The following is a 12397-nucleotide window of genomic DNA, read 5'->3' on the forward strand; positions in this document are numbered from 1 at the left end:
AACGAAACTAATTGGAATTTTTCTGCACGGAGAGGTCATATTGCCCAATGTGATTGGTTTGACATTGATAAGGATATACATTTCTTAATTACTTTTTTCTTTTGTGTTTTAAAGTTGAAATGTCAATATTGTAAAGTTTCTTATTTATGCTAAAAGATTGCTTATTTCAAAAGAAGATAAAATTTAGATTATTTGCCAAAAAAATTTGAAACAAAAAGTAAAAGCAAAATGCTAAAAACCTTTTGCCTTTACCCAAGCAGATGTATTCATCTTAAAAAGAAATAGCTATTCATTTATCTTTTATTTAATAACATTTAAGTTTTAGTTTCAACTTTTTGGTACGGTAATATTGGAGGTGGCTCATATTTGTTTATGGATTAACTGACCCAAAGATAGTGACCATATAATTAGAATGGTTTGTGAGCCGAATAATAAGTTTGGGTTCAGGGGGGACAACCACCTTCTTCCTTCTCCCCCCAAATGATTCAATGGGATCTGGAGGATTTGAATTGGGTAGAGATTGTGCTCTATATAAATATTCTTATAACCCTAATTTTCAATATAGTGGGGGGATATATTGATAATCATTCACTTCTATGAATGTAAGCACACTACGTACTGAATCTCGTAAAATCCATGAGTGATTTCATCTTGCTTAACTGGTTTTTCATAATAAGTGACACGTAACATGTGAAACAAAATTGTCCCATACAAAATGTCAACTTGAAAAATTGTTTGCTTGGTGGTCCCTTTTTATGCATGTTCAAAAGCAGGTGATATATATGGTAACTTTAAAGTCAAATTGATAATTACCCACTTCAGGAAATGCCTTTGATCGTAAAAAGTTATCCTGAGAAATATCATTTTATCTGTTACATACAAAAATTTGGAATATTTACCATTACTCCTTTCTGCATATATACGTATCAAGCAGTGTTAATAACAGAATATTTTTTATAATGTTTTTCTTGAACAAGTGCTGATATATATAATCTGATATGATTAGAACGATATCATTTTCATCTAGATTTATCATTGACTCTACTTCTATTATGCACAAATCACAACAAACCATGCAATTAGTTGTAAGAAGAAGTTATAAAAAATGTCTTGATTTTATACTTATTCATACATATTTGATGAGTCACTACTGTTCAGTCACAAAGTTAGAATAAACTAAAGAGGTTTTGATCAATGATTGTGTGGACATAAGAAACATTGTGATGACTAGACATGGTAAATGAATCAAACTTTAGCTGATCTTTAAGAAAAACATATATACCAATTGATATTTACCAAGTAATTAATATGTGTTTGAAGTTTGAACTGCTTTGAGATTGAGAGGTGAAAAACTACGGATAGGGTAGTGTCATACTGGGGTCGAGTAGTAGCATTCTACAGTGTAAACCACACCCCTTTTTCTATTTGTCTTTTCTAAACTTGTTTTGTTTGGGCGACATGAAGTCACGTGAATAACTTTCGGACCTCTCTTCTTTGCCCTTTCTCTCCTTTATAAACACCATCACCACCATTTGATCAGTCCCTTTTGGCTTTGTTATTCTTTCACCTATCCCATGTTGTCCACCTTTGCTGGACACCAGCTATAACATCTCTCTCTCTCTCTCTCTCTCTCTCTCTCTCTCTCTTCAATGACTCCAGCCTATCTGAACCCACCATCATCTCCTTGCCCTCTTGTAGAGCAAAGAGAAGAAGATCAACACCTTAAGCTCTTTATCTCACCACATGATCATCAAGCCTCATCTTCCCTCTTAGTTCCTACTTTTTTTGAGAGGAAACAACATGATGAAAAGGGGATTAAATTTGAAGAGCCACAGCTACAAGAACATGATGATGAAAAGGCAAGCTAATTAAGAAACATGTATTAATTTACATATTTCGATTAAAAAGGTTCATGCTTTGAAATAATTGATTTTACAATTATTCTTTTGATCTTATATATTCCTTGATCCTTTATTTCATCTTAAACCAAAAAGTTCAAAAGTGTAGTCAAGCATTTCTTTTTAATCCTTGATCTCTTTACTAAACATTATACGTTCCCTAGTGGTGAAAAAAATATATGTGATGGTTTGGATTTCTATTTTTTTGGCCCCTCAATTACCTAGTGATCTAATTACTTTCATCTTTTATTTTTATGACCTTAATCTTATAGCAGTGGAAGGTTAGTATTCTATAATTTGATTTCTTGGTGATATTTCAAGATCTTAAGCTAATGATTAGATTTCTATTGCCTTTGTGTCCTCAAATTTTCTTTTGATCCTGTTTTTTAAAACTCTTTTCTTGAACATAGATTAATAATCCCATATGTTATGGATCAACATGTGATCATCAAGCATCTTCATTTTCTTCATTTCAGTCTGTGGAGGAAGATATTAGCAAACACCACAAATTATCCATATGCCAAAGCCAAGGTGGAGATCCAAGTAAAAGTACAACTGGGCCAGTACAGTGGATGTCTTCAAAGATGAGGTTGATGCAAAAAATGATGAACCCAAATTTCCAAGATACAGACAAACCAGCAAGAACCATAAAGAACTTTCCAAGTGATCAGCGGCATGGAAATGGAGAAATCAACTCGCCTAACTGCATCAACAACACTATTAGGGTTTGTGCTGATTGTAACACCACCACTACCCCTCTTTGGAGGAGTGGCCCTCGAGGTCCCAAGGTTATATATCTTTCTTAAACATTTTTGGGCATAATTTTCTAGGGCTAAGAATCAAACACTAAAGCAGATCATCCTCACAGATGCCCTTACCATTGTGTTATGTTTAGTAATATTAGCACTTTATGTGTAATGTTTAGTAATATTAGCACTTTATGTGTATATATTATCATCACAAAAACCACATACCAACAAAGAAATCTTAAATAGGTTAAGCTTGATTTTGCTTAACTTGACAGATAGCTGAGTTTAAGCTATTAGGAGTGACAACATAGTTTTAACTAAGGACCACCTGTTTCTAATAGCAGGATGAATTACTATATGTTCCATAAGTTTAAGCCATTAGGAAACTATGACTTTAATTGCCTAACCATTATTATAACATATATAGATAGCTAATTAAGTTCTTTATATGCAACATGTTATTGCAGTCACTTTGCAATGCCTGTGGTATTAGGCAAAGGAAGGCAAGAAGAGCCATGGCAGAAGCTGCAGCAGCTGCAAATGGTATAGTAGTTTCCACCAACAATTCAACAACGAAGAGTTATAAGGTGCACAACAAAGAAAAGAAATCGCGTAAAAGCCATGGAGCACAATACAAGACTAAGTGCAAGCTCATGGACACTTCCCACAGCAAAAGGAAGCTTGCTTTCAAGGATTTAGCTCTAAGTTTGAGAAACAATTCTACTTTTGGAAGCGTATTTCCTCAGGATGAAGCAGAAGGTGCACTCCTGCTAATGGAACTATCTTGTGGCCTTGTTCACAGTAAAAAATTTTGCATTTAGTTTTAACAAGTTTTTTCTTTTCTTTGTTGAAGTTTGTCTCCTCTCCATTTGAAATGAACCCATTTCATGGTTGAAGTTTAATATCAAAAAATTTAAAAGTGTATCTAGTATCATGTCATTTAAAGCACATGATACTCTATACACTGAGTTTCAGAAGAAAAAAAATTTACCGTGAAATGAACTTTTAAAATGGAGAGAATCTTGTTCTCTTTCTTATATGCGTGCAATTAAGTGAGTGAGTCTGTGAGAGATGTATCTTTTGAGCAAGTTGTAAACCAAAAGATATGGGTTTGCTTCATTATTACCGTTTATCTTGATAGTAAAATAATGAGGATAATTATACATCTTCAGCTACGTACTTTGATTCACAATTACCTTTGTACTCGTAGCTAGGCCCCATTTCCATGTCAAGATTCATACATAGATTAATTGAATGAGAAATGTTAGTTATATCTGTTGTGTGTGTTCGTGACTTTGTGTCCTCAAAGTTGCTCCAGTTTTATCGTATATGGTAACGTGTCATCAAACTTCCTAGATAGTCATGTGACCAGAGTGGAAATCAGTCCATGTGGTCCTAGTAAAAATACTGATTGAATTGATTGGTTGCATTTTTTCAACTTGGGAAAATCCAAGTAATGCTATGCCAAAAAAATGGGCAAAGTTAAGTTCTTTTTTCTAACTTCTACTAAAGTTTTCTTCTTCCCCTCTTATAATAACTACTTTTTGGTGTTTGGGATCTTACTACTGCTTAAAATGAATTTAAGAGTATTGGTCCATGGCAAAGGACAATTTGCATAAGTTGGTACGAAAAATTATCAAAATATGTTATGCAATTTGTTGCATGCAGCATGTGTGCCTTCAAGCTAGGTTACATTAATAGATGAGGACTACACATACATACGAATTCCATTGGCTTTATACATATATCTATTTTTGATAAACTTATACATATATCTATTGATACATAAGATACCGTCTCAAATTTAAGACTATCATATGGCTATTATATAGCCAAGGTCAGTTCATGACTAAAATTAGAATGAGTAATACCATTACCATATACATAAAATTCTTATTTTTTTCATAAATTTTAAGGTGGTAAGTTGTTACATTTTTTTTTTTAATTTTTTTTGCTTATTAGGAACTTGTCGCCTCAGTAATTATGGAAAAAAAAAATTTATGTAGACTTGTTGTTTTAGAATTGTTGAAGTTTAACATGCATGGTGTTTGGTTAGATAGAATAAGGAAGTTGTATCTTGTATAATGATTGCATGTAATATCTCTCTCACTTGGAGTAGGTCTCACATTTAACGGACTCATCTCTATGTGATAGAGTAATACACAAAGCTGTTACACAAAATAATAAATCGAAAATAGGAGGGAAGGATGTGAATGAGAGAAGAGGGTGGAAGAGCTACTATTTCCACCTTTTGGTTGAAGGCAGAGAGCACAGGAAAAGAGATAACGTGGTGTACTGATGCTGTTTTAGTTACATTAGTCTAGTGGTGAGGGCCACCCAAATGAAATCAGGCAAAAATAGAAGGGAATTTGTGATGTGATTCCTTTATCGCCATTAGGAAATTATCTTTACACGCTTGTGATGTGCCTTCGTTTACTACCACACATTTCTTGCAGCCTGCTGTTTCAGTACTCACCCCTTGAATTTTTTGTAGGTTGACAATTCTTCGTACATCATCATCCATAGAATATTGTCATATGTGCCATAAATCAAAAAATCAAAACTAATGCATATATTCCAATTTGTGATAATTTGGTATAGTATTAAACCAAAAAAATCAAAAATCAAAAATCAAAATCAAAATCAAAACTATTGAATTTATGTAGTTATAACTTATAAGTCCCTTCAAAAATAATTATGAACGAAAAAATAACTAGAAATTTAACGCAAAAAAATGTAGTTTATGGCAACTAGATTTTTGAGGACTGTCAACTTTACTATTCTACTTTTCTTTGGATCATATTGTGTAGCTTTCTGCCTCTACAATTAAATAGAACTGTTTTCCCATTTTTAATGTAATTATATAGAGATTATGCGAGCTTACTGTTATCATTACTAATGTGGTTATGACATTTCTATTTTCCTCTTTAAATTTTTATCTTAGGATGTGCAGTATAGGAGTGTCAAATATTTTTAGGGAGTATACCAGTGCATATCTTTGGATGAGAACATCACATGGTCCGACGACTATGTACATGTTTATCTTTTTGGTCAATTGGATAGACTTCAACTTCGCAGGATTGTTAAGAATTTTAGATGAGATTTTATTTTTGTATTTATTTATAGTTGTAAGTTGTAATTCGGTTCCTTTTCCATTTTTTTTTTTTAATTAGGAAAGAAGGTAAGCCATGATTATATATATATATATATATAATTGAATTTAATTCTATTTTTTATTTGAACACTCAATTAAAATCTTAATGTGTCATATTTTCTACAAATAATAAAGTTTATATAGTTTCATATAAAAAATAACAATATTAAAAAACTTTCATAATGATCAAATTTCATTTTTATATATATTATATACATACACAATTATAATAAATAAATGTCTCTTAATAAATACCACAATATCAAATTTCATATTCATATATAAAATTAAATGAGAGAAAAAAAGTTTTTTTTTAAAAAAAAATCATATTTTATTGAATTTCTTTGAGTTGCTGACTAGTATATCTAAGTAAACGCATGACAACTCATCTGCCTAAGAGATCATGGTAATTAATCCAATGCCTGTGGCATATTTGTCTCAGCCACCCCAGCCGGCTAAATAAGAGACATCAATTGTAATACATTAATTACAGAGACACGCAGTATCGCATATGCACTTATGTCTCATTGAACGTGAGTAGTGCGGCTCTACATGTGAAGCAAGTGATGTGGCGCCTAAGACCCCAAGTAGAAAAAAGGCCCCAAATTTTAAGTAATAGGATTTTTTAAAATATTATAATAGTATTGCAGAGTTAAGGGCCAAAAATTGTATATTGGGCATTGGGCTTTGTTCGAGGAGGTTGACTGGTCCGAGGACTGATAAACAGTAGTAAGAATGCCAAGTTCCAAGTCCCATGAATGAGATGCAAACGGAGAGAATGAGAAAGGTAGTCCTAGGAGGCTCACCTCCTCGGATGAGCAAAGCACAGATCAAATACATGTCCTATCATTCAAGGTGACCTTCTAGGATGTTTTACTGACAGTGACGTGTATTGTGAACACATAAGAGGGATGGAAACTCAAAAATATCTAAGGAAAAACTATTGCCACTGCATTATATTTTCTGTAGCTAACTTTCTAGCCACATTTATATGAAAAAACTCCTGAATAGTACTGTCTTAGAGCATTCACATCAGCTCTTGTAAATTCTATGTCTATTTTACATGAAAAAACCTACTTTTTCTATTTTACCCGATCACTTTTACATTACACCCACATCAGTTTATCTATTTTCCACATTTATTCAATAAAATATTCTCTATTTTACAATTTTTTATTATTCCTACCTCACTGCCCCTCTCTCTCACAGACCCACAGCCACCATCATCACCGCCCAGCCACCATCATCAGCAACCAAAACCCACACAAATCAACCAAAATCAACATCAGATCAATAGCCACCATCATCACCGCCCAGCCACCATCACCACCATCATCAGCAACCAAAACCCACACAAATCAACCAAAATCAACCTCATCACAACCACAAATCAACATCATCAGAAAAATCATTGATCGATCACCGCCGCCATCGATCATCGCCACGATCGACCTAGCCACGCCGATCATCGACCTCGCCACGCTCGCCACGCTCATCGATCATCGCCGATCATCGACCTCGCCACGCTCATCGATCATCGTCGATCATCGCCGCGATCGACCTCGCCACGCTCATCGATTGCCGATCATCGCCGCGCTCATCGATTGCCGATCATCGCCGCGATCGACCTCGCCACGCTCATCGATCATCGACCTCGCCACGCTGTGACCCACAGCGATCGATCTCGCCATCGACCTCGCCACGCTCCGGTGGCACGCTTTGAACGAGAGAGTGAGAGATGTGAGATAGGCATGCTTTGAACTGAGAGTGAGNCATTTTTTGAAAATTAATAATCTAAGTAGGTTACATTATAAAAAAAAAAAAAAAAACAAAAAAAAACAAAAAAACAAAAAACTATGTAAGTAATTTAGAAAGATCGAGTCAATATCCAAATTGATTAATATATACACGCGCATGAATCTTAATTCAATATTTCTCCTTCTAATTAAGGCTAGTTATATATCGGGGGAGAAGAGCTTCAACTAATAGGCATGCTTTGAACTGAGAGTGAGAGATGTGAGATAGAGAGGCAACGTCTGAGATAGCTGAGTGGCAGTGAGAGAGAGAGAAAAAAAAACTATTAAAAAAATAAATAGATGAGCTACAGTACCCGTGTAAATTTACACGGGTACTGTAGCTCGTTTATAGTTTTAGACATATTTGAATGATTTTAAAAGAACTGATGTAAAGGGTTTTTGGGTGCAAAATGTGTAAAAGTGGTCAAAATGTGTATTTTACACATTTATAAAAGATCTGATGCTAATGCTCTTAGCTATCACAACTCATAGAGAGCTAGAGAGGGTGTCCGATGGAACAAGCACTCAAGTAGTAGCTTAGACGATCAACAAATGGAGGGTCAAAATCATTAAGAGGGAGATATATAATGTAAAAGGCCCTTGAAGGGAAGAATATTGGGAAATCAAGAAAGAAACACTGTAACAATCTATAACCAAACTTGTAACCATACTTAAAAGCATTATATAAGAACCAGTCTTCTTGAATTTTGCCAAGGACATTTTTCTTTAGTTTAAATTTGTTTATTTTCACTCTTTTGTCATCAAGCCTACCTAACTTGTTGTTTAATTAACTAAAATCCAGTTTTCTAACTTATTCTCTACAAATTCATTGTTTTGGGCTTTTTGGGTCTAAGTCCATTCGTATCTTGAGTTAGGAATTCAAATCTGGTCCTTACAAGTATTAATTAAATCAAAATATTAGCCAATAAATAAAATAATATTTTTTATCAAATAAAAAAAATGTTACCTCTGCAACATTTTTCACAACACTTTCAAAATAAATCCTAATTGGTAGGTTGTTACAGGATATTATTGTTTACAAAAAATTAATGTTAGTAATGAATTCAAATTAGAACTAGTAACAAATTAACACCTATGATTTGTTATGAAAATATTATAAATGTAGCATTTCTATATATATATATATATATATAAAATCACAACATTTTTCACAAGTTGAATTAACAAACTTTTACTAACTTTTATCTAAGTCTATCACTAACATCATTTTTTTACTTACCACTATCAATCTACCACATTGACAAGTTTGAAATTTTTTGTCTATAGACTTTCAAAAAAAAATCTACGTTGTTTATGTTAATTAGTAGTAATTTTGCATTTAAAACAAAATAATAGAATTTAAGTAATATTTAATTTTATAAAAATCATATTTAAATATATAAGGCCTTAATTTCAGTTTTCACCTTATGCTCCCAAATACATTAAGCCGCCCCTGCATGTGAGTCTCACACCTATAGAGCCCACATGTCAGTAAAACGTAAGTCTCATACTTTGAGTGCATACAAAGCTTTTACTTTTAATTATAGTTTGAAAATCGAAGGTAACATATATACAAAAATGACAACAAATTAACACTAAACTAAACTACTGTAAAGATGTTTTCATGGGAATTGAAATATTGAATCCAAGTCTGTCACATGATGACTAATACAAGGATTTAGATTTACTTTAATTAGTCCTTTAAATGCTATGTTAATCAATACAGTGCTCAAATTCTATATGTTGTCACTCTTAACCAGCCCAGCTATATATGAAAAACTGGCAGTTGGCAATATTTTCTTTCATATTTCTTGTTTCTTTATTATTATTATTATTATTATTATTATTATTATTTGTCTTGCTGACAAAATAAAGTACTAGTTGAAGATTTTAATTGAAGTTAGTTTTATATCCATTTATGGTCTAGTCATCAAAGAAGCAAGATAATTTATAATTTATATAAATCTATGGATCAACTACAACAACCTTATAATCTCAAAATCTTGGAATTGGTTATGAATTTTTAACAGGCTAATTATGGTAGATCACATGTATTTTAATAAACATGCATGATGCATATGTAATGAATTCGTTCATAATTAAAAAATAAAAGTAAAGTAACTGAATTATTTCTAATGACCGTCAATCTATTGCAACTCTCTCTCTCTCTCTCATTTGGACATGTACGTGAACAAGATCTGTTGCATCAAACGCTTATAAAGGAAAACTTTGCAGCTATGGACTACCAACTGTCATTCTTGAAGGACATTAAGGGATGCTAATCAAGCTAAGACCCGAAAGGCCCAATTCAAGCTTGGGAGGAGGGACTTCAAAATGTACCAATCAATTCAATAATATATTACATGGACAAAATTGCAAAATGCCCCTTCTGGGCAAACTAAGCAGCATTTTGCCATCTTACTCAAACTAATTAGGGAAATGTCCTTCTTTTGAAACTCGATTTTCTCAAAATCGAGTTATAAAAAAAAAAAAAAAAATTGGAGCCCTATAGAGGCCTTTTTAAAGACCTATAGTGACGTTTTGTAACTCGACTTCCAATAAATCGAGTTATAGGCAATTTTTTTTAATTTTTTTTAACTTATAACTCGATTTTATATAAATCGAGTTACAAAACGCCATTATAGGTCCTGAAAACGTCACTATAGGCTCCTTAAAAACGCCGCTATAAGGTCTAAATCTATTTTGAGAAACTAAATTTTCAAAAGATGGGTATTTTCCTAATTAGTTTGAGAAAGATGACAAAACGCTGCTTAATTTGCCCAAAAAGGACATTTTGCAATTTTGTCACATATTACATTATAACATCATCACTTGAAAACAAATATAATAATAAATAAAAACAAAAAACCCAATTGGCCCTTCTGTTGCAGTTGTAAAACGTCATGGGACAAAGGTCAAGTAGATCAAGTCCACCGACAAAAAGGATTGTTATAAATTAAGCAAAAAAATTAGAGTATGGTCTCTACGAGATCATCCTCACGTGCCTTGTTATAGAATCTCCCTTTAGTATAGAGAATATATACAGAATAGCATTTGATAGCTCAATAAAGTAAAAAAAATCAGCTCAAATTTTGACACTCTGATTGTTAGATCCAATTTTACTAAATTATAGTTGACCAACCAAATACAAAAATAAATAAAAACAAAAAACCCAATTGGCCCTTCTGTTGCAGTTGTAAAACGTCATGGGACAAAGGTCAAGTAGATCAAGTCCACCGACAAAAAGGATTGTTATAAATTAAGCAAAAAAATTAGAGTATGGTCTCTACGAGATCATCCTCACGTGCCTTGTTATAGAATCTCCCTTTAGTATAGAGAATATATACAGAATAGCATTTGATAGCTCAATAAAGTAAAAAAAATCAGCTCAAATTTTGACACTCTGATTGTTAGATCCAATTTTACTAAATTATAGTTGACCAACCAAATACAATTTTTTTTTTTTTTTATTGTCAATTTTGTCAGAAAATAGTTATACACTTATCTTTACAATCGCACAAAATATGCATCTCTTTCTTTCTTTCTTTTTTCTTTCTTTTTTTTTCCCATCTTAAATCAGTTTAAATTACAGACAGCTCACGAGATTATCAAGAAATCTTGTTAGTTGTTTCTCCAAAAAAAAAATATATATCTTGTTAGTAATGATGTCTTTCATTAAATTATACATAATAAGCATGCTTAAGAAATACAGTACATTACCTATTTTAAGATCTAGACATTGTTGGCATGTGGGTGATGGACTTTCTATTAATGTCTATTGGGATAGGTGGATTCCAAAGTACCCTACAAATAGGCTTTTCTTGTCGGTGAGGGATGATGAAGAGAAAGTATGAGTGTCAAGTTTGATTAACCAAGACTTCCATGTGTGGTGAAGAGATTTTATTATGGCTAACTTCAATCGAGAAGAGGGGGAAGCTATATGTGATATTTCTCTAAATCGAAGGCAAGTCCCTGACTCTATTTATTGGAAGCATAGTAAGGATGACATCTTCACAGTAAAGTCGGCTTACAAGGTTGCAAGGGCTCTCTTGAAGAAGGATGATTGGGTTGAACTATCATTAGGAAGTGGAGTTAGTAGGGTGTGGGCTGCTATATGGAAGCTACAGATCCCCAACAAGATAAAGGTGTTTTGGTGGAGGGCATGTCATGATACTCTCCCAACCAGAAGGAACCTAAAGAAGAAACGAGTTTTGTTGGATGAGTTGTGTCCGTTCTGTGCCACATTCCAAGAATCAACCATTCATGTTTTATGGGAATGTACAGCAACTCAGGATATTTGGCATGGTAGTTGTAGGGTCAGTTTTGGTAGCCCAAGCCCAAAAGATATAGGTTGAAGGCCCAGCGAACCCAGGACAATAAATTTGTAAAGAGCGGGCGAAAGAGCTAGGCTGGTTATGGAGTACACAATAGTTGGCTAGGTTACTTGCAGTGATGATAACGTGAACTAATGCTTGAACAACTCCATGCATGAATGTCCGAAGAGATATTTTATTAAGTGAGCAGTGATTACAACATTCAGAGTTACAGTAAAGCTTTTCTCTTTCTTTTTCTCTCTCTCCTCCGTCCCCCATTATCGGGGACCCTTCTTCTTTATATAGCATCCTCTTCTATCATCTCCATCGCCACCTGCTCTTCATCCGTGTATCTACTCAAGTGCATGTCACGTCATGTGTCTATTTTAGTTCTTTGTGAGTGGCGGTAGCCGAGGTTACACTGTTCAAGGGTCTTCTCCACATAAATGCGGCCAGAAAAGCTGTTGCAGTGCATTAAATGCGGTGG

At 33.5% G+C, this 12397-nt stretch overlaps 1 protein-coding gene across 1 annotated transcript; it reads left to right on the forward strand.

Annotated features, from left to right (window-relative positions):
- The first annotated feature begins 1543 nt into the window (after positions 1-1543).
- Positions 1544-3812, forward strand: LOC112000518 (GATA transcription factor 21). The gene is made up of 3 exons (XM_024032662.2): positions 1544-1859; positions 2375-2686; positions 3115-3812. The coding sequence occupies exons 1-3, from the start codon at positions 1650-1652 to the stop codon at positions 3466-3468; spliced, it is 876 nt and encodes a 291-aa protein (XP_023888430.2). The 5' UTR covers positions 1544-1649; the 3' UTR covers positions 3469-3812.
- Positions 3813-12397: the final 8585 nt, after the last annotated feature.

This window comes from Quercus suber, unplaced genomic scaffold, assembly GCF_002906115.3.
Source record: "Quercus suber isolate HL8 unplaced genomic scaffold, Cork oak 2.0 scaffold_465, whole genome shotgun sequence".
Taxonomy (NCBI): Eukaryota; Viridiplantae; Streptophyta; class Magnoliopsida; order Fagales; family Fagaceae; genus Quercus; species Quercus suber.